The sequence below is a fragment of the Aspergillus heteromorphus genome (assembly GCF_003184545.1).
Source record: "Aspergillus heteromorphus CBS 117.55 chromosome Unknown BO70scaffold_3, whole genome shotgun sequence".
Taxonomy (NCBI): domain Eukaryota; kingdom Fungi; phylum Ascomycota; class Eurotiomycetes; order Eurotiales; family Aspergillaceae; genus Aspergillus; species Aspergillus heteromorphus.
The window spans coordinates 157,621-184,287 of record NW_020290408.1 but is presented as its reverse complement, the minus strand read 5'-3'; the positions used below and the strand labels follow the sequence as shown (position 1 = coordinate 184,287).

The following is a 26,667-nucleotide window of genomic DNA, read 5'->3' as shown; positions in this document are numbered from 1 at the left end:
TCCCATCACCTGCCCATTTATCAAAGAACAACAACAACAACAGTAATAAAAATGAATAACCACACCCCAATCAGACAGACAACAAACAGTCTAGTCTAGTCAAAACCACCCCACTCCTCCTCACTCTCCTCATCCTCACTCTCCACCTTCCTCTCCCTAAACCCCCACTCAAACAGCCGCTCATCCTCCAGGGTCTCCGCCGCCCGGGTGCGAACAGGCTTATACGGACTCTCAGCCTTCAACTTCTCAATGGGCCTAAGCAACAGCTCGATCGGCACCTCGCCCTTCGGCTTCCTCTCCCCTCCCTCTGTTTCCGTCTCATCAAACTCCAACACCTTCTCCACCTCATCCACCCAAATATCCAGAACATGGTACCGGAGCCCGTCCGGTCCGTGCGGCATGGGGACGTAATTCTCCGCCTCGTTGAGGGGCGGTTGATCCGGGTCGAAGTTCAGCGGGCAGAGGGGACCTTCCTCGAGGATGGTGATGTAGGATTCGAGCGCGGCCCATTTTTCACTTCCGGTTTCCGTCGTAGGGGCGGTATCTTCGGCTTCGGCTTCGGCTTCGGCTTCTTGCTGCTGCGTCTGCTTCTTGTTCTTCTTGTTGTTGTTGCGCTTCTTGCTGCTTTCGTCGCGCTTGCGCTTGCCTCCGTTCGCTGCGGTGGAGGTGGAGGTGGAGGTGGCAGGTTGGGGCTTGATGAAGATCGATAGCGCAACGCCCACGTAGCAGCGGATCAGGAAGAGGTATTTGTCGAGACGGAGACGGTCGAGGGAGTGGAAGTCCCGTCCGATGGTGATCCAGAAGGCCCGCAGGAAGCGGTGCAGTGTGGTGCGGGGGAGCGTGGGGACGAGACTGTAGCTGAGGGTGCGGGCGAGGGTTTGTTGCGTTAGGGGGCGGTCGGAGTGGTAGAAGCCTGTTTTTTTTTTGTTGGCGTTATGGTTAGGATGGTGCGGATTTTTGAGTAATGTGGGTATGGGTATCGGTATGGGAGACTGGGGATTTGGGCTGGGGCTGGGGCTGGTGCTGGTGCTGGGAGAGGGAGGGTGGGTGGAACGAACAGAAGAAGAGACCCTTCCACAGTTTGAGGAGTTCGATCAGCGTCAGGTCGGTTTTCGAGCGGAGGAAGAGGGCGAGTGAGTCCGTGGCTTTGTCGCGGATTTTTTTGTCTAGGCGGTTTTTGTTAGATTTGGGCTTCATTGATAGGCTGGGATCTTGGTGGGAGAGAGGTGTATGTACCGCTCGAGGCGAGGTCCCGTACAAAGGGAGTCTTGGTGATGTCGGACATGGTTGGTCGACTTGAGGGAGGTTGGCCCGAGTTATGGCTATGCGGGGGACGGATTGGCGAGGATGAGTCGGGGTGGATGGGTGAGATCAGTTCGCGGGGACGAGGCGATTGAGATGCCTGCCCTTTGTATGGTGGAGACTGTGAGGTGGGGGGAGAATGCGGTGTGATCGCGAGGTCTGCGCTGGGATTGATGAAGCTATCCATCGGACTTCTTTTTTTTTTTTAGGAAATTGTTTGGTGTTTGCACTGTTTGACTGGGGTGTTGTCTGATTGGCTGGTGGGTTGGCTGGTGCTGGGTGGGGCGATGTGGGGAAGTTAACAGCCTAAGCCTTGAAGGGCGATCGGGTAAAGCATCAATGCTAACGTCAGATGGCTCAGCATGGGGTCTTCTCTGCTGTGGACAATGAGTGAGAGTCATCTTAGTTGTTACATCTCAGGTCAGTGGGCTGGCACTGTTTTGCTTCTTCTAGATTAATCATGGCCCCTGTCTCTACCCGATTTCTGTACGAGCCTGCGGGCCTCCATCTGCAGTCTACTGTCCAGGCCGACTGGGTGTAAGTAGATAGCCAAGTCTGTTTCTGTCGCAGTCTCCTGGGGGAAGGGGTGCTCGAAGGTCTCCCCGGTTTGTGTAAGCTCAATAAACTCTCTCTTGGAGACCGGGGCTTTACTGTACAGATCACCTCGGAGAATATCATACATACGGCCACCTCCCCGAGACAGATGGGAAAGTCAAATCGAGATCCGCGATGCTTCACATGGATAGAGTAGAGCCATCCAGCAAATATCCGGAGCACAGAGTCCGATGCTCCATGAAATGAATGCATCACTGAATCGGCCCATCTGCTGACTAAGTGCTTCGGGGATCCCTCTGATCTGCCCTGCAGTCCCCTGAGATAAATCCCACGTCACAAAGTTCTAATAACCATTCAGAGTAGCCTTGAGTCTTTGTTGCACTATTCTGTGATCAGAGGCTATTTCTGCCCAATGGCGCGGACTATGTGCTGTTCTATACGGAGTTCTTTGTCTTGATCTGCACTCCCGCCCTCAGCCCTACTAGCTAGTCTGCAAGCTGCAAAAGAAAGATGGTGTCAACTACTGAACCTAAACACCCCCGTCTAACTTTCAGGCTGTATGTTGCTACCTGACACATCCCAATCCAGGTGCACGCATAGAACGGCAGGCGTAAATCCAATCTAGTGAGCGGAAACATAGACCCTGGATCTTCCGCATCCGGATGATCACCATCGGGCCGTGCAAGCATCCTTCCTTTCTCGTACGGGAACTCCTACGTCGCCTGTCAGAGTTTCCCCATGTTACACTTCGGGTGACCGTGACATCACCATTGCCAATGTGAGCGAATGGCAACCCCCAGAGTCCTGGATTCGCTTCTGCATCCACGGAACTCCTAGTGAATGATAGCAGGGGTAGAGCATTTTCCGATCAAGGCCAGAGCAGCTGGCTGGAGGGCCCTTGGCGTGCACTTTTTTCGGAAACGTCATCTGTCACTCCACAAGCTAGCACTTTTGGCGCGGCGCTGCTGCCTCTCAGCTACTCCCCTCGCTTCCACCTTCCTCTCATCCCTCGAATTGGCCAAAGGGCTGCCCCCTCCTCTCATTCCCAAGCTCTTTTGCTGGGTTCATCTTCAAAATGGCCTTGCACGAAAAGCACAGCGAGAGCTCGCAGTCCATCTCCGCCCATCAATACGATGAGATCAAGGCTGAATCGGCCAGTCCTCACAGGCCGTCAAAGATGGAGCGCGCGGACAGCACTTTCTTTGAAGAGATGGACCCCGAGCAAAGGGCTGAGTTAACCCGCTTAGCCTCGAATTTCCCCAGGCGTCAAAGCACCATCGATTCCGGCACGCACATCCAACGAAGAGACACCATCGACGAGCTAGAACTGGACGATCCCGTTCTTGATCCTACCAGCGATCAGTTCGACCAGCAAAAGTGGGTAAGGATGATACTGAAACTGTTGGACAGAGAAGGCATCCCCCGACCTCCCTCGACCGGCGTCGTTTTCCAGCATCTCAATGTCTCGGGATCGGGTTCCGCTTTGCAATACCAGAACAATGTGTCCTCAATCCTGTTGGCGCCTTTCAGACCGCAGGAGTACCTCCCTTGTGTGCAGCGCGCGCCAGAGAAGCACATCTTGCGGGACTTCGATGGTCTGCTCCGGAGTGGGGAGATGCTGATAGTCCTGGGACGTCCTGGGAGTGGCTGTTCGACATTTCTCAAGTCCATATGCGGTGAACTACATGGCTTGAAGCTCCGCAAGAGCTCCGAGATTCAGTTCAACGGAATCGCGATGGAGAAAATGCACAAGGAGTTCAAGGGCGAGGTGCTATACAACCAAGAGGTGGATAAGCACTTCCCGCATCTCACTGTTGGTCAGACTTTGGAGTTTGCAGCCGCAGCGAGAGCCCCGGAGGTTCGATTGATGGGTATTACTCGGCAGCAATATGCCAAGATTATCACCCAGGTCGTGATGACTATATTTGGACTGTCTCATACGTATAACACCAAGGGTACGTTTTTATTTGAACTAGCTGAAACTGTACTTGCATTCTTGAAGGCTAATCGTGTTCCCAGTCGGCGATGACTATGTTAGAGGTGTTTCAGGAGGTGAACGAAAGCGAGTCAGGTTTGTTCCTCGTTCCTCACGCTTGAATGCCCGCTCTAACTTTTGTATAGCATTGCTGAGATGGCGCGTAAGTTGTACCACTAAACGAGCATCATTAGGATCTAGACTGACCCTCCTCAGTCTCTGGAGCCCCCGTCGGAGCATGGGACAACAGCACAAGAGGCCTCGATTCGGCAAGTGCGCTAGATTTTGTTAAAGCATTACGAAACTCCGCCAACCTAAGCGGTACTTGTCATGCAGTCGCCATCTACCAAGCATCACAGGCGATCTACGATGTTTTTGACAAGGCAATCGTTCTGTACGAAGGACGAGAGATCTACTTCGGTCCGTGCAGCGAAGCGAAAGAGTACTTCATCAACATGGGCTGGCAATGTCCCCCGCGTCAGACGACCGGCGACTTCTTGACTTCAATCACCAACCCCCAGGAACGTCAGACTCGGGAAGGAATGGAAAACCAGGTCCCCCGGACCCCAGATGAGTTCGAGAAATATTGGAAAAATAGCCCCCACTATGCCAGGCTTCAGCAGGAGATCGAGGCCCACCTGAAGGAGTTTCCTTTGGGCGGAGAGTCGGGAAGGACGTTCGGCGAGATGAAGCGGATGAAGCAAGCAAACCATGTTTGGCAGAAAAGTCCCTATATCATTTCAGTTCCAATGCAAGTCAAACTTTGCACGGTCAGGGCTTATCAAAGGTATTCTTCTACTTTTCGCTAGTTTGATTTTGAGGCCAGACTGCTGACTGAAATAGGATCTGGAATGATAAATCTTCTACTTTGACTAATGTCATCGGTCGGATTTTTATGTCCCTCATTATTGGATCGATGTACTTTGGGTAGGGGGTTTTTTTTTTCTGGAAATTGATGCGTGTGCTGATACACCCAGGACACCTACTGCTACTGCGGGCTTTCAAAGTAAAGGAGCTGCTCTGTTCTTTGCCGTGCTGTACGTTTCTTCGACATTAGCAGGGATGATAACCATACTGAGTTCTATTTTAGGATGAATGCCCTCATTAGTATCACCGAGATCAACTCTCTATACGACCAACGACCCATCATTGAAAAGCAAGCGTCATATGCCTTCGTCCATCCTTTCGCTGAAGCCTTTGGTGGAATTGTCTCTGACATCCCCGTCAAGTTTGTCTGCGCCATAGTGTTTAACATCATCTTCTATTTTCTGGCAGGTCTAGTAAGTGTATGCACCCAGCCATCATATGCAGTTGAGTTAATAAAGATCAGCGATATGAACCATCTCAATTCTTCATCTTTTTTCTGTTCACATTTCTAAGCACACTCGCAATGTCTGGAATATTCCGCACTCTTGCAGCTTCAACGAAGACTCTCGCTCAAGCAATGGCCATGGCTGGGGTAATGGTGCTTGCTATCGTCATCTACACCGGCTTCGTCATTCCTACACCCCAGATGTCTTCTATCCCATGGTTCAGCTGGATTCGGTGGATAAACCCCGTTTACTATACGTTCGAGGCTTTGGTCGCCAACGAATTCCACGGTCGGCAGTTCGAGTGTTCGCAATTCATACCATCGTATCCCAGTTTGAGTGGGGACTCCTTCATCTGTTCTGTCCGGGGCAGTGTTGCCGGTCAAAGAACCGTGTCTGGAGATGCTTACATACAAACGCAGTACAGCTATACTTATGCCCACACGTGGAGAAATCTCGGCATTCTGATAGGGTTCTGGATCTTCTTCACTTTCATATATCTGGTTGCAACTGAAGTCAACTCTGCAACTTCGTCAAAGGCCGAGTTTCTAGTCTTTCGGCGAGGCCACGTGCCGCCACAAATGCGCAATCTCAACAAAAAGCCTCAAGGAGATGCTGGAAGCACGGACGTCGCCTTAGCTCACCAAAACGCTGAGACTGAAAAGGAGACTGAGACTTCTGCTCTTCCGGAACAACATAGCATATTTACATGGACAGATGTATGCTATGATATCCCGGTCAAGGGGGGTCAACGACGTCTTTTGGATAATGTTTCCGGATGGGTCAAACCTGGAACGCTCACGGCCTTGATGGGTGTCTCGGGTGCCGGCAAAACTACATTACTCGATGTCCTAGCCAAGCGTGTATCGATTGGGGTTGTTACTGGCGACATGCTAGTGGATGGGAAACCTCTTGACAGCAGCTTCCAGAGAAAGACTGGATATGTACAACAGCAAGACCTCCATCTCGCTACGTCTACTGTCAGAGAAGCCCTCCGGTTTAGTGCACTTCTGCGACAACCAAAGTCGGTTTCCAAAAGCGATAAGCACAAGCACGTCGAGGAGGTTATTGAAATGCTTAATATGCAAGATTTCGCCAGCGCAATTGTCGGAACACCAGGTGAAGGACTGAATGTCGAGCAGAGGAAACTACTGACTATTGGTGTTGAGCTTGCTGCTAAGCCTGCATTGCTCATATTTCTCGATGAACCGACAAGCGGACTAGACTCCCAGAGCTCCTGGGCTATCTGCTCCTTCTTGAGGAAACTTGCGGATCACGGTCAAGCAGTGCTATCCACAATTCATCAACCTAGCGCGCTCTTGTTCCAGGAGTTTGATCGCCTTCTGTTTCTAGCTAAAGGGGGTAGAACGGTTTATTTTGGCGATATCGGTCCTCAGTCTAGTACTTTGCTGGACTACTTTGAAGCGAATGGGGCAAGGGCTTGTGGACCATCCGAGAATGTGAGTGCACCGATTCTTTCTCGGGTATTGGATGCTAATACATGAAAAGCCTGCCGAATACATGCTTGAGATTATCGGAGCCGGTGCTTCTGGAAAGGCCACGAAGGACTGGCCCGCCGCCTGGCAAGCGAGTCAAGAGATCAAGGACGTCTATAAAGAAATCGAGCGGATCCAAAACGAAAGGAGCTCTACCCCTGATAGCGAAGATAATGTTTCCCAGAAAGGGGAATATGCTATGCCCTTTTCCAACCAGCTGTGGCACGTAACCCGGCGTGTCTTCCAACAATATTGGCGCGAGCCCGCCTATGTGTGGGCCAAGCTGGCTCTAGCTACTGCTGCGTCCTTGTTTATTGGATTCACATTCTTTAAACCCGATAGCACCTTGCAAGGGTTTCAGGATGTTCTCTTTAGTGCCTTTATGCTCACGTCGATTTTCTCGACCTTGGTGCAGCAGTAAGTAGCACTTTGCTTTCTATCAACAGAAATAGGGAACTTGGCTAGACGGTTTTCAGAACACCTTTGAGTCTACCGACCAGGTCCTATTTCAGGCACTTTCTGTCAATGCCGCGCTAATACATATCTAGGATAATGCCGAAATTCGTGGTGCAACGGTCTCTATATGAGGTTAGAGAAAGACCATCCAAGGCTTACTCGTGGGCAGCATTCCTTGTCTCCAACGTCCTTGTCGAGATCCCATACCAGATAGTCGCATCAGTTATTGCTTATGCATGCTACTACTATCCCATATATGGAGCCAATCAGGCCTCCCATCGACAGGGGCTCATGTTACTCTTCGTCATACAATTCTACGTGTTCACCTCCACATTCGCTGCTTTGGTGATCTCCGCACTGCCCGACGCCGAAACAGGCGGTTCCATTGCAACGCTAATGTTCATGATGGCTTTGACCTTCAACGGGGTTATGCAACCGCCTCAGGCCCTGCCAGGCTTCTGGATCTTCATGTACCGGGTGTCGCCACTGACCTACCTGATTGCGGGCATCACGGCAACAGGGTTACATGGACGGGCAATCCAATGTGCCACCGAGGAGATGAGCGTGTTCAACCCTCCCTCCGGCCAAACCTGTGGCGAATACATGTCCCAGTACCTTCAGACCGCAGCGGGCCAACTGTACAACCCCACCGCGACGCAGGGGTGCCAGTACTGCCAGTTGCAAAACGCAGACCAGTATCTCGCTTCCAGCGAAATTTGTAAGCCTCCCTCCCCTTATCCTCTCATCTCACCTCGCCTCACCTCTTTGTATCTATCTATTCCCGCTAACAGCGTTTCATCAAAGACTACGTTCAACGGTGGCGCAATTTCGGTATCGGCTGGGCTTACGTGGGATTCAATATCATGGGCACTGTCGCCTTGTACTACATGTTCCGCGTCAAGCATTACAACCCCACTAGTCTGGTTAGAAGCGTCGTGCAGAGCGCTAAGCTGGTCTGTCGGGTTTTTAAGAGGCGATCGGGAGAGACCCCGAAGGGGAGGGAGGCTGTTAATGGTAGGTTGCTGTAGATAGAGGGTTCGCGGGATATTGGGGCAGGTTTGTCACGGATCATGCCCTGCTTGCTTGCTTGCTCACTTTCGTGCTCGACATGGCTATTTGATGGCTATTATTGTTTATTTTATGAAAGATTTTTTTAACCTGTTAGCATCTTCTTCTTGTCAGCTATACTACGGTTGCATGTACACTAGACAGGATTGCTTTAGTAGCTACCTCGCTGCAATTGCAGATCGCAGATCACGATTGCGAATCCTTTGTGTTGAAGAAACCTACTTCTGATGTATAGACCCGACCCGTAATCTACCTTTGACAGTACAGAAAGGCAGAGAGAGGATGCTTCTCCGATCCATCGTAGAGATAGTAAAACAAACATGCAAACCCTTGGGTCTGTACGTACAGCAGTAAATTGAGAGAAAACCCGATAGAGTAAAGAAAACGGAAAGAAACAACCAACCCAGCATCACATACTACCACAGTGTATCTACACAGTACCTAGGCAGAATGACTTCCCTTCCACCTGCCTTACCCGATAGTTCAAACAAAGGAATAAGAAGACTATCCAGCGAATCAGAAATCGTTCTGCTCCGCACCTCCAGCATCATTGGTCTAGTGGTAGAATTCATCGTTGCCATCGATGAGGCCCGTGTTCGATTCACGGATGATGCAGTATATCTTTTCCTTTTTCTTTTTCTTTTTCGTTTTGCTGTTGGATGGATTGTTTGTTTATGTTGTTTTGTTAGGGATTGTTTTGTATGTAGGGTGGATAGGTAGATGGATAGATAGAAGGATGAAGAAGAAAGGAAGGAAGGAAGGACTCATATAGTTATAATGCCTCGTGCGCAAAGTCCATACATGTTTGCGCCTGGACTGGGGGTGGTTGTGTGGGTGGTTTCAGTTAAGTTACAGCTGAGTTCCTCTAACTATATTGTTAGTTATAATACTGGGTATAGTACAAGATACGCTTATCGTGAACACCGTCTGGGATCCATCCACAGAAGGAAATAATTTTTGTGATATTTTACGAAGTCCCAGTTTGGATGTCCTTTGGTAGGGATGAGTAGAGTAAATAAATAGGGTAGATAGATAGATCTAACTATCTCTTTGAGTCTGATGGATCTCGGGTGTACCTACCGTGTGGAGGCATTATTCTTGGATGAATGAAGGGTGGACGTTATGGATTGAATTTTGATACTATCTATCTATCTATCTATCTAGTACTGGTAGGGCGTGTGGTTTTTGGATACTGGATACTATACTGGACACTGGACTGACTGTCTTGGCAAGGCAGCTTGGCATGGAATAAAAATTGGAAATTAAGATTAGAACCAGAGTAATTGGGTGGGTGGGTCTACCATCGATCTATATTTTGAGGCTTATTTGTAACAAGAACTTAGATTTAAAAATATGGTTGTGGGTGGGGAAGTTTAATATTGTCTATAAAGTGCTATGCAATTCACCTGTGGGTTTGAGATAATATGCTGCGGGAGGCTATTACAGTCATTCATTTATTCATACTCATACTCATATCAATGCTAACTAACACGGTCACGCCTTGTCTGGGATACACCATAACTTAATGTTAATGCGAAGAGGGTGTGAGAGATATGTAGCTTCAAACATGACATGTGCATGTGCATAGACATGGATATTGGAAGATGTGAGGTTACAGACATCGACGGATGAGGTTACATGGGCATACAGGATGAGGATGAGGATGAGGATGAGGGCCGTTCGTAAATGAAAGACGAAATAGTCATTCAGAACAAGTAGAGATAGCTACCACACCTGCGATTAGATGAGATGGGAAGGGAAGGAAATGGAATGAAATGCATGGTCGTTATGTTATCAGATGGGAGAAGAGACACTTCACTTCATTCGTCAAGATTAAACAAAACACTAGCCGGGGTATTATGCAGACCAAATAGAAAAAAGAATAAAAAAAAGATAAGAAAGAAAGAAACATAAAGGCAGGAAGGAACAGTAATCGTATCTCCATAGGACTCGAGTGAGAGGACCATCGCTGTGCAGGGCAAAAATAGGACGAACCGGGGTAATGGAGGGTGGTTGAGGAACCGACAGCGCAGTGCAAGCCAGGAGAGAGAACTTGAGCAGGTTGGGTAGGGTAATAGAGTGCGACTGTGACTGCGACTCAGACCGTCTCCGTATTCGGCGGGCTATATGCAAGCTAACCGATCATCTGCATATGAGGTGTCGTGCCAAAGACAAACCACGTTTTGGGTTCATCGCACGGACTGTCATGGTTCGGATTGCCGGGGGACGACGAGAGCGTTTATTACATGGGCGGGATTCCATCCTTGGTCGGCCAAGGGCACATGCTCTTTGAGGATTCGGCCCAAGTAGGCGAATTTCACACGGTGGCTGCGCGGGATCTGTATGGCAATGTTTGTCAGTCAGGCGGCAAGTCCAAGAAGACGCAAACACGTGCAGGAGGAAGCATGATGACGCACCACCGCCTCTTGCTGCAACTTGCGGGCGATCAGGCCGACATTCACACTCTTCCCGACCGTCAAAACGATATCGGGGCCGTCTCGATCGCTGAGTCGTGCTTTCACCCGGATTAGGTCGCGCTCGCTGGTCTTGCCCTTCTCGTCCCGGCGCCTTTCCGCGTCGTCGGCGATTAGTTCGTCTCCAGATGCTTCGTCTGAGGACAGCTTGCCGTCGTCTGTCTCGAAGTCGTCTTGATCCCCATCCGACCGCACGATGTTCTCCGGATCGCTCACGACGCACTGTGGCAACCGGTACAGGACACCCTGCTCGTCGTAGCAGCCTTGGCAAAGATCGCCCGTGGGCACGGTGACACCGGCAGCGTCGACGATACTCTGGGCGGTTGCGAGATCACCGGCACGCACTAGAGTGATCGCTGCTGACAGGGCCGCCCAGACCTCTGAGCGACCCGTTACCCTCGTTTCGAAGAACTCCGTGCGCTCCTGGTCCAGCTGCGCGCGCGTCCACATGCGTCGCTTGCTATACCAGACATGTCGGCGGATGGGGGCGTTGTAATGCTGGTTGAGCGCGAAGTGCTGTGCTCTGATCCGGGGAGTGCGCGCGGTGGCAGAAGGGGTGTCGGAGGTGAGCGCGTTGCTGGTTGCGACAGCTCGGGGGTGGGATTCCTCGGGGCGGCGTTCTTCGGTGACTACCTGGGCGGCATAGGAAGGGCGGTCATTGGAGCGCGACAGAGACAAGCAGCAACCCTGTATTTCCAAGGAAGTTAGAATCCTGGGTCCCAAGGATGCGGTGTTCAGGCACTCTGTAGAAGGCGGGGAGGATCTGCAGGGATGGGACTAGTAATTTTGTTTGCGGGTGACGCATCACAGTATGCGACTTGGACGGGGAATACAAGGAGGGCGAGAAAGAAGCGATGGGGGTGCGAAGCAGATACAAGGACTCACCATGTTGAAAGAACCGGCTCCATCAGCCAAAGATAGCCGCAAGATCTGACGGAAGTACTGCGAACACCGCAGGGACGCAGTGGGAGAAGATGGAAGAGGGGAGAAGACTGATTCGGAGGGGACAGCGGGGGCTGAGCTTAAGAGGAAGAATAATATGCCGTTGTTGTTCTCAGTGACTGTCAGTCAATGAATGGGTCAATCATCGACCAAGAATCCATCCATTCAGTTATCGCAATTGGTCGTATGACCCGAAGCGGTGGGAACTAAGTCCTAGTGGTGGCTGGGGGGGTGGCTATTGACGTGGAGAGCTGCAGCGCAATGGCATGACGGGGCAGAGAAAGGCACGAGGGCAGATCCTTGAGAGATGGATGGAGGCAGAAGAGAAGACGAAGGAGGAGAAGAGAGAAGGAGAGAGGAGAGAGAGAGAGAGAGAGCACGCGAGGGGAAAGAAAAGGAGGCCGGGCTGGAGAGGAGAGGGGAAGAGGAGGCCAGTGACGTGAGGGGAGATCAGCCCAAGGATGGATGGAGGAGTCGCCGTACCTTAACCCCGTCCAGCAATAATCGAGCGCGATTGGCAATTGACCGCGGGCTTTTGCACCGTCCCCTGTTGTGTGACCAGGCCAGACCGTTCTTTGTGTGTCTGGGCCTGGGAGTGAAGGAGACGAGGGAGATAGACAGACACGTAGGAGGAAGAGGAGAAAGACAGAAAACCCACCACCATTCACTATTTGCGATCTATCTACTACTTATACTCCTGCACTTCCATGCAGCCGGATCAGGTGGATCTCTACAGCAGGAGAAAAAAAAAATAATAGTACAGAAAAACCTTAAAAGTTAGGCGGTCGGGTACGTGGAAAGAAGTGGGACAGTGGGACATCCCAGGCGATCATTACGTATCAGGGCCAATATTGAACTTTAGTCTTTATATAACCACACGGCCCATATGTAGTAGGTATGGTAAAGGTATGTATGTCAGACTCCCCACATATACAACAATCAGCTCATCTCTTCATCATCGTCATCCTCATCGTCACTGCCAAAAATCGCCTTGAACACCGCCTCGCCCGGCCGCTCCGCCTCCAATGCTTCGTTGCGCTCCGGCTCAACCACCACGGGCGCGCGACTGCCAACGTCCGCTGCTTGCGCCGGTGATGCCGAGTCTGCAGCTGCAAGTGAGCCACCGCCAGCTTGGAGCAGGAGTTGGTCCATGATGTCCCGTGAGACCAATTCCTTGGGCCCCGAAGCGGTCTGGTACCCGGCGGACTGGAAGCGCCCCCCGGATGACGAGGCCTCGGCGCGTCCCGATGACTCCCCAGGATCTGCTTGGACGTGGTCTGGAGGCCGGACATTGAACCGTTTGCATAAGAGGCGCGTCGGGTAGAACGAAATACTACTCCGAGTCATCGGGCCGAACATGCCCATCTTGGCGGCTTCCACTGCAGGGTCGTCAGGCTTTGCGGTGGGTTTGCTAAGAAGGGGATCCGTCGACGTGGACGCCTCGTCGGATGACTCTTTGGGCCCGGAAGAGGCAGACGTGAACCGAGACGCCATGACCCCGGACATCGGCTTGAAGACCTCCGCCGCTCGGCTGAATTCGTGCAATTCCGCGACCCATTCATCTGTAGTGGCCCCGGGGACGCGATCTGGCAGGCTGTCGCGGAGTCCAGCTCGTAGCTCGAGGAACGTCCGATAGCGTTGTCGTTTGCCCTGGTCTTCCGAGTACGGCATCCACCCACTGGCCGCTCGTGTCAGGGCCTGCACAGCCACCTGTTTGTCCAGTTTAGGCACCAGATCCCACAAGTCCCTGCGCTTCTGCGTCTCCGAAAGTTCCTGGCCCTTGGGGGCTTTCTCGCTTAGAGCCGGCGGTAGATCGCTTTTGCCCGTCAGTTTCGCGATCCTCGCCCGACCTTCGGGAGTGAGCCAATCGAATATGGACTTTCCAGGAAGTTGTGCTTCCCCCAAAAGCGCAGCTCTAGCCGTCGGGTCCAGGGAAGAGGCTTTCGCTGCTTCTGCCGTAGAGACATAATTTGAGGCGTCTCTCTCGTTGACCGACGTCTTGCTGGAAACCCACCCTTTCGGAATCTCTGGCGGCGCATACTTCTTCTCTTGTGAGGAAATCGAGAGGCTCGCAATTCCCTCGGCCAGCAAAAACCCTTCCAGGGGCAACCGGCCATCGTGACACTTTCGAAACCCGGCAGCACCCTTGGCAGCGATCAATCGCTTGGGTATATAGACCGGTTTGTTGCTTATAAGAGGATTCGACGACCCGGATATTGATTTCGCATCCTCGACCGCTTTCGTCTTCTTTTTCTTCTTCTTGTCCCCTCCGATAGTTCGATTGTACGAGATCTGCGGGCCCATGGAGTATGGATCCTCGTCGTCCGAGCCGGTATCGTTCAATATGCCCACGCCAAACCCTCCCCGACGGGGCTCTTTCGCCTTTGGCTGCTTCGGCTTTCCCGGGGCCATTAACCGCCCGCCAAAAAAGGAATCGATGTCTTCTTCATCAGATGGATTCCCTTTTGTGTGCTGGGCGTCTAGACGGGCCTCCCCTTCGAACCCGATTCCCTTGTGGTCGGTCTTATGAATGAACGCCACCATTGGCGGGTTTTCCGGTGCGAAGAGATACGTTTTGTCCGCTTCTCCGTCGCGTTGTGCCGTGTCGCCGAGGTCAGCTTTTCGTCGTACCTTGGGCCCGATGCCCTGGCCCTCTCTCCACCCCATCTTCTTCAGAAGCTTCACGCCCATTGTCTCCCCGCTGGTTTTGAGAAGGTCCATCCATCCTCCACGGTCGGCATTCGTCGAGCCGAAACCGGAAAACTCGTCGGTCGTTTGGAGTCTCTTGGCCTCTTCCGCCTCGCGAATGTCGTCCTCGTCCATGAAATCCTCTGCTCGTTGTTGCCGGGTGTCCTTGGCGCGGTTCTGCCGCGAGGACACAAAGGTCGCTGGGGTCCATCCTTCCTTCGACCCGACGGTGTTGAAGTACCTGAAGACGGGCCACCTTTAGTGTGCTGTCCAACGCTATCCATGAATCGTGAGCTCACCCGGCACTGAACCCACCGGTGAAGGCGCCATGTAAGCGTTTCCTTCCCCGGTCATCGGTGACCTCCTGCTTCCAAACGGGCGCGTAGGATCCATCGTCCCGGACGCTGTCGTCCAGCGGCGGCAGGGGAGTTCCGTAGAGGGCGTAGGGAGACTGGCGCGCCTGCAGGTCCGCCTCGAAGGCGGCACGGTTCCTTTTGCTCGTCATCGCAGATACGGAGGGGGGCAGCTCAAGCGCGCAGCATGGCTATCGCTGGGGATGACATTGGTCAGTATCTGCATGCAGGGCACGCGGGAGTATTGGTTTGGCGATAGAGGACATACCGTTGTAGCACAAGGGCCCGTATCCGGAGCTAAAAGAGAAAGGAAGTCTGGTGGATGGAACCCAGTGACAAATGTAGGCCTATGGGGTAAGATGGTCCGGACTAGTAACTAGTCAGGCGGACCCTGGACATGTGACGAGGCGGGCTTGGGTTGCGCCCGCACCGCCACGTCTGCGTGTGTGGCTGGAAAATAAGACTTGGTGGTTGAGTTTTTGGTTCAGAGCAGCAGAGAGATTATCAATTCCTCACAATAATATATCTATATCATTGATCGTTCTAGTATCAGACAGATCAGACAGATCTCAGATTCCCAGAGATGACAGGCTGGCTCGCCTCATCCAGATCATCACGTATCTACCTACCGAAATATATATTGATTCCACTCCTCGGTACTTCACAGTCCCATCCGCATCCGCAAAAAACCCACCCCAATCAGCCACGGGGCGGATGACAGGTCCAACAGACAACCCGCAAACGAGGATGGCATCTGATGCGCACCTTGCGACCGAACGTGCTTGGCGGATAATCTGGACTGGTCCGATCAACTTAATTTGGACCGTTCAGCAGGAAATCCGCAGGAAATCCGCAGCGTCAGTAAGATTAATGAGTGAGGACGGCCCTTCGGCCAGCTGATCATGCCCATCCGTGCCCAAAACACCGAAAGTCCGACGTATCAACGGCGGTCGCACTCCACCGTAACGCCCGAAGAGAGAGAGAGGGAAAGGCGGAAGAAGGGAAGGGAAGGCAGCCGGGCAAACTGCAAAGAAACAAGAAAAGCGGGGAGAGGGAATAATGAATCAGTGAGGAGAGAGGGTCAGCCAGTGAGTCAGGTAAAATAATGTTCTTATTATTATTATTATTATGGCTACTGTACTATTGACCCCAGATGAGGGCAGGTGTATTGTTCCTTCCCCTGCGTAACTCAATGCAGCAATACGAGAGGAGGTCGCATGGGCACAATTTCAATTCTGCTCCCACAACAGACTGTAATGGTATAAGAGAAGCAAGCCAAGACTGTTCATTTCCTTTCCCATTTCTTCTTGCTTCCTATCTATCTATCTATACCCAAGACCCAAGACCCAAGCCCCAGAACATAACTAATAACTATACCGTCCCGAACCACCGAACCAAACTTGCCTGCCCCTCTCCTTCCTGTGCCCGTCCCACCGTGTCTCTGGCGGGTGCTATTCCTGGCCAGTCCCCATCCACCGGCCATTGCTGTCTTGTCCGGTCCTGGCCTGGTCTGCCTGCCTTTCTCCGCAGCCGCCATCCCAGCGTCAATTCAGCTCCTCTCCGTCCTCTCCGACTCTTTCCCTCCTGTTCCACTTCCCACCATTTCTCTCGGGATCGCGGATTCCTCCTTCGGCTCTCTCTCGCCCTCCCTCCCTCTATTACACACACACACACACACACATCCCCTCTTCCCCTTCTCCACCCCTTTCACTCTTTTGGCTGTTTGTTTCTCCTATCTAGCCCCCCCCCCCTTTCTGCCTGTTTTCTTCCCGTACATGCGGGTTTCTCGAGCCGTCTGTTGGACCTACTATCCACGTTGGCTGTCGCTTCCCTCGAGCGCTCCGTCAGCCAACGCCATCCCCTCCCCCCCACCCACTCACTCCCCCCCGACCGGCCCTTTGGAGTTAGGACTCCCCTTGGGCTGCCGTCCGCCCTCACGCGAACCGCCCCTCGATTAACAAGCGGTCTTAGGGTGAATGAGGCGCCCTGAATTGTGGTTGGCCCGGAACTCTCCATCAATTTTGTGCCCATCGTGATGTCCACTACTGCTCCCTCCACTGCGTCACCCTCCGTCGTCCGCAGCCAGTCCACATCCTCCCGGCCTCCCTCCCATCGTCCCCCTTCATCTGATCTTCCTCACCGAACCCGAAGTGTTGCGGTCCGTCCCGCGACTGCCTCCCAGCCCTCTCCGCAGCATCACCATCACAGCCAGCCGCAGAATCGCTACTCCCACTCCTACTCCAAGTCCCAGTCCTATGACCGCCGGCCTCCGTCGAATCAAGCCGTGTTCGACAATATCGCCCGTCGGGACTTCGAAGCTGCCAGAGGTGCCCAACCCGTGTCCTCCCGTCGCAGTACCTCGAGAGAGCGTTCCCAGGAGCGCCCCTCCACCTCCTACCGCCCCGACTCATCTTCAGCCCACCACCATCGCACCCTATCGATAAAAGGGCATCAACGAGACAGCATAGACATGGCTACCGCCGGGCCCGTCATGGCGGAAGGTGCGGGACATTCGCAGGCCGCTCCCACCCATCTGCATCCCACCAACTCCAACACCGCCGTCCCATCGAAGCGTCGCACAATGATCACAACCCCGTCGGGTCAGTGGGCCCTGGGCAAAACACTGGGTGCTGGGAGCATGGGAAAAGTCAAGGTGGGGAAAAACATGGATACCGGAGAGCAGGTGAGTGGTCCGTCGTCCCTTGGGGTCTGAAGCAAGTACTGAGTGCGTTTAGGTCGCCGTGAAAATCGTACCCCGGCAGTCAACAGAGGAACACCGCAGCTCGCGCGAGGCCGAGAGAGCAGATCGCTCCAAAGAAATCCGGACCGCCCGCGAAGCAGCCATTGTCAGCCTCGTGAACCATCCTTACATTTGTGGCATGCGGGACGTGGTGCGCACCAACTATCATTGGTATATGCTGTTTGAACTTGTCAATGGGGGGCAGATGCTGGACTACATCATCTCCCACGGCAAGTTAAAAGAGAAGCAAGCCCGTAAGTTCGCTCGTCAAATCGCGAGCGCCCTGGATTATTGCCACCGCAACAGCATCGTGCATCGAGATCTGAAGATCGAAAACATCCTCATTAGTAAGACGGGAGACATCAAGATCATCGACTTTGGCCTGAGCAACCTTTTCTCGCCGAGGAGCCTTCTTAAGACGTTCTGTGGCAGTCTGTATTTCGCCGCCCCGGAATTGCTACAGGCCAGGCAGTATACCGGACCGGAAGTGGACGTGTGGAGTTTTGGGATCGTTCTATATGTGTTGGTCTGCGGGAAAGTACCATTTGACGATCAAAGCATGCCAAAGCTTCACGCGAAGATCAAGCAAGGTTCATTCGAGTACCCTCCAGGACTCACCACAGGTTGGCACTCATTCTTACCTCCTTTCTTGCGATAGTGATACTGATATAGCTTCGTCAGAGTGCCGTCATATAATTTCGAGGATGCTGGTGACCGATCCTAAGCAGCGTGCCACTTTGTCCGAGATCATGAACCATCCATGGATGAACAAAGGCTTCGGTGGGATTCCGGATAACTATCTTCCATACCGTGAACCACTACAGCTCCCCCTCGACCCGGAGGTCATCGAAAAAATGACAGGATTCGACTTTGGCCCAGCGGACTACATTACAACACAACTGACCAAAATAGTCGAATCCGAGGACTATCAACATGCCGTGAAAGCCATGGCTCGCGAACAGCCCGCTCCTAGCCATACCGAGAAGAAGCGCGGTGTGTTCGACTTCTACAAGCGACGAAATTCTGCGAGCAGAGATACGCTGTCCACTCCGTCCGCGGAGGCAGTCCAACTCGGCAATGACCCTATAAACGCCTACAGCCCGCTGCTATCCGTCTACTACCTCGTCAAGGAGAAGCTTGAGAGAGAAAGGGTTGAGTCCAACCCGGGCGCGCTTGGCGTTCCACAGTCGGCCGGGGACTCGATGCTCCAGATGCCGGATCTTCCCGCGCCAGAAGCGGCCCACACCAATCAATACAGTGTGCCGGGTGAGAAGGATACTGGGAGAAGATCTCGCCCGAGAGCAAGGACTCATGGTGATGACGATCTTCAAGACGGCCTCAAAAACCTCCATTTGGGCACGCAAACAGGGCATTCTCCTGCGCCCCCTGCGTCACAGCCGGAGACTCCTGTGAAGAAAGAGAGCACCGCGGCAGGCATTCTGAGGCGGTTCAGCACACGCAGGACCAAAGAACGTAGCCGTGACCCAGAACGTGGGAGAATTGCGAGCCCGCATACGCCGTCACTGAATGTCCAGGCGCCTGCCGATTCAGCCTCGCCTCTGTCTAGAGGATTCAGTGTCAAGAGAACCAGGCGTGCGGACCCATCGCCAACGGCCATCCACACTGGTAGCCAGCCGCAGCAGGATCTCCTCAAGGCCCCAGGATCGGCTGAGCCGGCCTCGCGGTCCAACAAGTTCTTGGAGAGGTCAACAAGTGTGAACTCGGCTGACTATCGGCCTCGTCGCTCCCGCAGAAATGATGCGGATGCAGCGGCCCAGCCACCTCCGACTAGCGGCTCCGATTATGCGAACGTGCAGAAGGAGACTGCTCTTAAAGACCCCAAGTTGAATCGCACTCATACAGCTCGGACAATGTCACTCGGTCATGCTCGCCGTGAAAGCATACAAGCCCGGAGAGCTAGACGGGATGCTACGCGAGAGGCCAACGTCCCTGAGGAGACCGATGCAGATATTTCTGGCGCAGGCACAGCGCTAGAGAGTGCAAACGAAGGAGAGGATCTTTCCAAGCCGGTATACCTCAAGGGTCTCTTCAGTGTTTCGACGACTAGCAGCAAACCCCTTCCCGTCATCCGTTCCGATATCATCCGAGTTCTCAAACAGCTTTCTGTCGAGTACGTCGAAATCAAGGGAGGTTTCAGCTGTCGTCATGCGCCGAGCATCGACTTGGACAAAGTGGTGGATGTCGGGCCTCCAAGCCCGGATCGTCAGGGGCATGTTTCCGGCCATCGTCGCCGCATCAGCTTTGGAGGGTTGTTGAGCCACGAAGAGAGGGAGGAATCACGTCATGCGCCCCGGTCACAGCGCCGAACCAGGGCGCCACCGGATCACAGTTTCGTGACCAACTCGGAAGGATCCGATGAAGACGATGGCTCCCGTGACCACCGCGATAATTTGGTGGTAGGCGAACGGGTCATGGGAGAGACCACGACTCGGGTGCAGAGCGACACGGGAGAGAATATGGTGCTTCGATTTGAGATTCTCATCGTCAAGGTGCCGCTGTTTTCGCTGCATGGCATCCAATTCAAGAAGGTCGCCGGTGGCATGTGGCAATACCGGGAGATGGCCAAGAAAATCCTGGACGCTCTAAGACTCTGAGTGTATTTCGACGGATGGGATCCCAGCATGAGGGTCCAGTATATTTACTCGCGCCGACTAGGTCGGTTCGACCCATGAGCATTTGCATGAGCATCACGTGTTTCTTTTGTCCATTTCTTATGTCAACTTTTCGGTCTGCATTACCACTGAGCTGGCTCATCACTCCAGGTACTGGTTTGTCATGGTGTACATTAGAACCGAGCAAGGACGCATCATGGATTTCAGTCAATTCTTTCCGATTCACATGACTATTGTCCTGTTGTATATTTCTACAGAGTTGTTGTTTCCTATGTCATACCTCGCAAGCCCCATTCCATGGGGCGTGGTGAGTTTACTGCGTAAGGTTATGCCAGGTCGCTGGAAGTTTATATAGGTTGTTGATTGATTGTTCTGATGGTAGTCACTAATCATTACCATCGGCTCATTGGTTATGAACTAATATTACCTTGAACCACCGACGGATACCTAGATGTATAGTAGTCTGAAGTCAAGTAGCTGGGTGCAGCCGTTGATCTGCGTTTCTCGCCATGGGAGTGTTGGCAGGTGCGGTATACATAATCAGGCACCTCGATGTTTACCTTTCATATTGCTACTCCACCACCACCTTACCTTCCTGTATCTCTACCTAGTTATCTACCTCATTCATTCAATAGTAAAAAGAGTTCCATCATCAAGTCAAACCCTTGCATTCGAGGGTCCATTCCAATCCACCAGGGGGTCAGCTCAAAAACTAATCTTATCCATTAATACTTAGATACCTAAATCTGTGTACTATATACTGATGTACTATATCTGGGAGGAGGTGGGAGATATATAATATAATCTGTTCAACTTAGAGTCAAAGACTAGTACTTACTATTATAATTTACTTCACCCTTTGATAATTGATAAGAAGCATAGCACACTGTAGAGTGTTGAGAATAGGTGTTGACTACAAGGTGTTACTGTTGAGTACAGATTCAGAGTGCGATCTAAAGCAATGCCTCTCTGTCCTCTACTGTGTAGGAAGTCAAAGTGTTATACACACATGATCCATCATATATGGACTACTACAGATACACAGACTTTGAATTGACCATTCTGCATATCTAATAAGAGTATATAGTAACCAGATTTCAGAATATAGTCTGTCTGTAGGCTACGTGTAATGCGCATGGATTTAGTCATTTTGTCTGCATGTCTCGGAGACTCTGCCTGTCGCGGGTAGGCTGTAGGCTGTATATGTAAATGTTTGAGGGAAGTGCCGCTCGCACGCGTCTGGACTGCTAGGGACATATCAGGATTTATATACACTTACTATTATTTGTTATCTCTGTGTTTATCTTGGGAAGTTGATATAGGTTATAGCAGATTACAATTTACGCGTCAAATATGAGATAATGAGATAGCCTATAGATACCTGCACAGGCAAATCATATCTATACAGTGGTTCCAGACTCCCATGCAGGTTGCCAGGTACTCTGTAGGCAGATCACATTCACAGGTTGAGGACTTGAGGTGTACCTGGTCTATGCGCAGGCAGGCAGGCAGGCAGGAAGTAAAGAGATTCCATTTGTGACCTTGCCTATAATCTATTTAAGCACCCTGATTAGGAAGACCAAAGACAGAAGAGTCAAAATCATAAATTGTATACGGCAATTGTGACATGTGTGTAGCCATCCAGGTGTGTCTGCAGCAGTCTGAGTCTGTGGGTAGCATGTCTGTCTCTGTAACTTTATGTGTAAGGTACCCCTGAGTCCTGTCGCAAATTGCAATCTAAAAGAACTCAGACTTTTACGACAACATTGATTTAATTTAGATTTGAGGAAAGGCCTTTATATAGAGTCCATAGGACCATCATCTTTAAGCCACAGTAGCAAAGAGCATGTTACATGCATCAAGTACTTCGTCCAGAGTAACATGACGGCTGGCTAGCCAGTTGACTGACCATCGGCGGCGGGGCGACAGGGCAAGCCGGGGGTTGATAGCGCCCGGAGGTTGGAACACCAAGGCCGCGGGGGGGGGGGCCCAGGGGCCTGAAGATGATAACTATCCTGCAGGTAGAACAATAGTAAGCATGGTCCCGCCTCCTGTCTCAGGTTCATGCTCCCTGGCCTTTATATAGAGCATGAGGTCACACAGGGACCAAACTTACTTGAAGTCAGCCTTTTTCTTAAACGGCCTTGCTGTCAATAAGTTGTTTCAGCTCTCAACTCTCAATGGCAGCACAAAAGTCAGAATGAATGCGCGATCACCCTGCAGAACCGATTAGTCATCACCTAAATGCCAAGAAATATCACCTCTCAGGACAGAGAAATACAGAGCAACTTTGAGGCGCTCCCACACCACAACCATGCTAGCTATTTAGAAAATAACTGTTGTATTATAACCACAAGGTCTGAAACTACCCAGAAATCAACTTTCAAGGCCTAAATTGACAAAAGTTCGATTAGTCGCCTGATAAATGCCCCCCAGGCGATTCTGGTGTTTTGACACCTCCTAAAACACCTCGCGGGAGCGAAAGCCAAACAGTTTCCCCGCTAGGTGTCAACAATATGGGCAGACTGGCCAGTTGGCTGCCTAAGGCTCGCCAGTTCGCTGCCTAAGGCTCACCAGTTTGTGGTCTCAGGCCAGTTGGCTGTCTTAGATTATTAGTTGGCAGACTGATAATTCCGAGTTCTGTCTATCCCGCAGCGAAGCAAGAGATCTTACTTTTATTAATTATTCTAGTCTCTATTTAATCACTGGTTCTATTATTCTCGGCCCTGTTCTATTTATATGATTTTTATATGTGTGATAGGATCTACTTGTCAGGGTAGAAAGCCTGTCGACTAGGTAAGGAATCAACCATGAAACACCGTGTATTCGTTTGACAATGACAAAGGTAGCCTATATCCACGAGGTAGACTGATCCTTGAAGGATCAGTAGCTCCTTACAGAGGGATCGGCACCTTATAGGTGCCGGAGAGGTGTAGAACCACTATCGATGACCTCACGACTCTCACAACCACTATAACACGTCATCCCGATGACACGACTCTCACAACCACTATAATACGTCATCCCGATGACCTTTATCCCGATAGCTGGGTTATTCTATCACATCGCGAGAAGTAGAAATAATTTTATAATTATAAAAAATAAATAAAAAGCTTTATATTAGAGAAGATAATCTGACTATTTATAAAATATTTTTTATAAAAACAGACTAGTAAAAAACTAGACCTGCAAAATAAAGAATTTTATTATATTATTAAATAAATAGACTTGCAAGTCTATAAACTAAAGTTATTTATAAAATTATAAGTATATAATATATTTTATATATCACTACTTTATAAATATTATAAAATAGACAAAATAGACTTGTAAGAGTATTTTTTTATAAAAAAAAATAATTATAAATATTATCCAGAGATTTTATTAATCTTGCGGAGTTAAAATAGATTTTTAGAGATTTTAATTAAATAAAAGAATTATTCTAGTAAGAATAATATCTAGAAACCGGCTGTAAATCTATATTATTTATAATTTTATAAAAAGTTTATTCGCGAGTACAGTCTTTATTTAAAAAATAAAAAAAAAAAATAAAATAATAAAATAATAAAAAAAATTATCTGCAAGAATCTCTATCTAATAGCAGCTTGAAATATAAGATATAATAAATATTTATAAAAATAGAGATAGATAGATTAATTACTTAGTTTATAAAAAACAGATCTTATATTTAATTTAAATATAATTATTATATCTCTGTTTATAATTATTATTAATATATATTATAAATATTCTTGAGCCTGAGAGATTATAATATATATTATATATTTAATCAAAGAAAAAAAGCCGATTAGCTCTAGTTATAAAAAAAATTTTATAAAGCTAGGCCCGGATCTTCAGCTGGCAGTAACTACTAAATTTAATAAAAAAAATAGATTATATTATTAACTATATAATCTAATATCTTTTTTAATCAGACAGAGATTGTAATCCTGTTCAGGGAAGAAGATCTGGCAGAATTATTAATATATTCGCGGAGATACTAATAAACTAGTTTACTATAAGTAGATTCATAAACTAAGCCGAAGCCCAGTTCGCGATCCCGGCATCCTGCGGGGCAGATTGATCCCAAACAGACCTGAGTGTGCCCTCGGGAGGAGGGGGTGGCCCATCTACCCGCCGCCCGCGGGTCGCGGGGGGCCGCAGAGATTGGGGGGGGGGGGAGGGGGCCAGAGAGTAGAGAGAGTTGAGAGAGGAAGAAAGAGAAGAGAAAGAGAATTTGAGAAAGATATTCTCTCTCAGAACCCTGAGCCCTGAGCCCCGAGCCCTGATTTATATCTGAATTAGAAATATTATACTATATTTATTACTTAATTATAATTACAGAGATACTTGCAGTATTTACTATCTAATTATAACTACAGAGATCTAAAATATAGTAAATAATAATATAATTACAGCTGTATAGAACAGCCGCGGTGAGTTTATATAAAGTAAATCTTATAAGAAAAAAAAAGAACTATTTTTTTTTTAACTAATTTTTTTACAAAGAAGATTTTATAGCAGAGATTTTAATAATATCTAATTTCTCGCGAATAATAATCTTGGGGGTCAAGATTCTAAGAAGAGAGATAATTATAAGAATAGTAATTCTTATAATTCTTATAATATAATATATCGCGAGAAATACTCACGCTGCGGAGACAGTCTCTCGCGAAGTAATTATACTAGTATAATATATAACTTATAGAATTCTCGCAAATATATCTATCTGCGAGAGAAGCTAGATAGAAGACTAGCGACAATACTTTAAATAATACAGACACTATCTTGACTTCGCGATAGATATACTTTCTTCACACTATCTCAACACGCACTCTTATACAATTGGCTATCAAAAGCACATGAAAACACATGAAATCATATGAAAATCATATGAAAATCATATAAATAGAACAGGGCCGAGAACAATAGAACCAGTGATTGAATAGGGACTAGAATAATTAATAAAAATAAGATCTCTTGCTCCGCTGCGGGATAGGCGGAACTCAGAATTATCAGTCTGCCAACTGATAATCTAAGACAGCCAACTGGCCTGAGGCCGCAAACTGGTGAGCCTTAGGCAGCGAACTGGCGAGCCTTAGGCAGCCAACTGGCGAGCCTTAGGCAGCGAACTGGCCAGTCTGCCCATATTGTTGACAATTTCATATGAGATTTTATTAACCTTGACATGAATCTCTGAAATTAGACTTTAAATACTGTACAAATTCACTATAAATAATCAGTATATCCCAAACATGAAACAACCCAGCCATAAAAACCCCAGTTATTATTATAGATTATAGACTTTAGCGACGCGCTGACTAAGAGAAAACAAAAATTCTCTAAAGAAGTTTAGTGCCTTATTCCTTTTCTGGACAAGTCACAAGCTCCAAATCCCACTTCCAACCTATCACTCTTTGTTCCACTTTTTTCCCCCTACCACCTTCCTACAGTACTTGCCTACCTAGAGGCTAGTTAGAGGCTACTTTACTTTAACCTACGTCTTACCTACTTTACCTACATCACCTTCTTAATTCCGATTTCCTAATTCCTTCCTTCTAGTCTCCCTTTTATCATGATGATGTCTCCATAACACGTCCCGATTTCTAACTGCGCGTGTCATTCTTGCTTTCCCCCTCGTCACGGGCACATCCTATACACAGTCAGCTCTTCTTTTTTTCTTTTTAATTTTTTTTTCTCTTAATTTTTTTGTTCTTTCTACATGCCTGCGGCTGACTGTGTGGATGTCTATTAATTTCAGCGCCATGGTTATTGATCTTACCCTGGACTCGGAGTCCGAGGAACAGGGCCAGAGCCCGGTATGTTAAGTGACTTTTATTTTTGTGGTTTGCGGTTGTTGGGCTTTCTTTGGGGGGTGCCGCGGCGCGGGCATGGCGGTGGTGATGCTTATCTTTACCGCCCTTGCTGGCCTAAATGCCTTTTTGTTTGGGGGTGTTAGTTGCTTGCTATATACTATTTATTGGGCTGCAGAGGGGGGTGTTTTTGTATTTTTTTTTTCAACCGCTATTGGTGGGGTTTACAGTTATGTACTTTTTTCTATTTCTTTGTTTCTTCTAAGTGAGGTCTTAGCTTTCTGCAGTTTCCCTCATTTTCTGGTGGTGTTATTATTGCTGGGAACTTGATGGGTAGGCAGTCAGCTGACCACGCATCATCCAGCACGCGCCTGCGGCATCGGCATCGGCATCGGCCTCGCGCCTGGTATCACCACAACCCAAACTCGAGCCCGCGTCGACTCAGGATTCTTTCAAGTTACCTCCCAAGCCTTCATCTTCACATTCAGTTCAATCGCAGCAGAGTCGCCGACTCAGCAGCAGCTCCTCCGATGTTGTCTCACCTCTCCCCCACCGCCACCGCCCCGTCCCCTCCGTGCCCGCAAAGCGCAAAGCCGAAGATGCGGATTCACTGCTAGCAGCCTTTCGGCCGCATTATTCGCAGGAACCGGCGCGGGCTTCGTCTCATCCCATCCCCTCCAAGCCTGCAATCGCTCGCCCTTCATCCTCCTCCTCATCCAACAGCACCACCAACACCCTCGGCCAGAGAAACAATGTGCGACGAGGGTCGACCCCGCACCAAAAATTCATCGTCACCCGCCGTCGGTCCCTCCAGCTCAGCACCCCGAGTCCCGGCCCTGTTGGCGCCCTTACTCCCCCCAGC

The 26,667-nt window shown here is 49.9% G+C and overlaps 5 protein-coding genes and 1 non-coding gene across 6 annotated transcripts; 3 read left to right on the top strand and 3 right to left on the bottom strand.

The window, feature by feature from the left end:
- Position 1: 1 nt before the first annotated feature.
- Positions 2-1,459, bottom strand: BO70DRAFT_308146 (ribosomal RNA processing 1 family protein). The gene is made up of 3 exons (XM_025540092.1): positions 1,237-1,459; positions 1,059-1,166; positions 2-913 (listed from the first exon to the last, which is right to left on the bottom strand). The coding sequence occupies exons 1-3, from the start codon at positions 1,283-1,285 to the stop codon at positions 96-98; spliced, it is 975 nt and encodes a 324-aa protein (XP_025402610.1). The 5' UTR covers positions 1,286-1,459; the 3' UTR covers positions 2-95.
- Positions 1,460-2,732: 1,273 nt separating this feature from the next.
- On the top strand, positions 2,733-8,330 carry BO70DRAFT_358804 (ATP-binding cassette transporter). Its single transcript, XM_025542381.1, has 11 exons — positions 2,733-3,812; positions 3,877-3,928; positions 3,979-3,995; positions 4,049-4,619; positions 4,676-4,759; positions 4,810-4,869; positions 4,923-5,112; positions 5,163-6,602; positions 6,652-7,055; positions 7,187-7,812; positions 7,899-8,330. Exons 1-11 carry the CDS (start codon positions 2,933-2,935, stop codon positions 8,120-8,122), a joined length of 4,548 nt encoding a protein of 1,515 aa, XP_025402609.1. The 5' UTR covers positions 2,733-2,932; the 3' UTR covers positions 8,123-8,330.
- A 376-nt stretch (positions 8,331-8,706) lies between these two features.
- Positions 8,707-8,777, top strand: BO70DRAFT_t60. The gene has a single exon. It is a non-coding gene; the product is annotated as a tRNA-Gly (tRNA).
- A 1,589-nt stretch (positions 8,778-10,366) lies between these two features.
- BO70DRAFT_349800 (ubiquitin domain-containing protein) lies at positions 10,367-11,524 on the bottom strand (the record flags this gene model as incomplete). The annotated part of the gene is made up of 3 exons (XM_025541662.1): positions 10,367-10,501; positions 10,580-11,323; positions 11,522-11,524. The coding sequence occupies 3 exons, from the start codon at positions 11,522-11,524 to the stop codon at positions 10,367-10,369; spliced, it is 882 nt and encodes a 293-aa protein (XP_025402608.1).
- An 850-nt stretch (positions 11,525-12,374) lies between these two features.
- On the bottom strand, positions 12,375-15,107 carry BO70DRAFT_358800 (putative G-patch domain protein). Its single transcript, XM_025542380.1, has 3 exons — positions 14,888-15,107; positions 14,566-14,810; positions 12,375-14,507 (listed from the first exon to the last, which is right to left on the bottom strand). The coding sequence occupies exons 2-3, from the start codon at positions 14,769-14,771 to the stop codon at positions 12,518-12,520; spliced, it is 2,196 nt and encodes a 731-aa protein (XP_025402607.1). The 5' UTR covers positions 14,772-14,810; positions 14,888-15,107; the 3' UTR covers positions 12,375-12,517.
- A 1,387-nt stretch (positions 15,108-16,494) lies between these two features.
- On the top strand, positions 16,495-20,430 carry kin1 (putative serine/threonine protein kinase Kin1). The gene is made up of 3 exons (XM_025545164.1): positions 16,495-17,302; positions 17,355-17,982; positions 18,041-20,430. Exons 1-3 carry the CDS (start codon positions 16,655-16,657, stop codon positions 19,972-19,974), a joined length of 3,210 nt encoding a protein of 1,069 aa, XP_025402606.1. The 5' UTR covers positions 16,495-16,654; the 3' UTR covers positions 19,975-20,430.
- Positions 20,431-26,667: the final 6,237 nt, after the last annotated feature.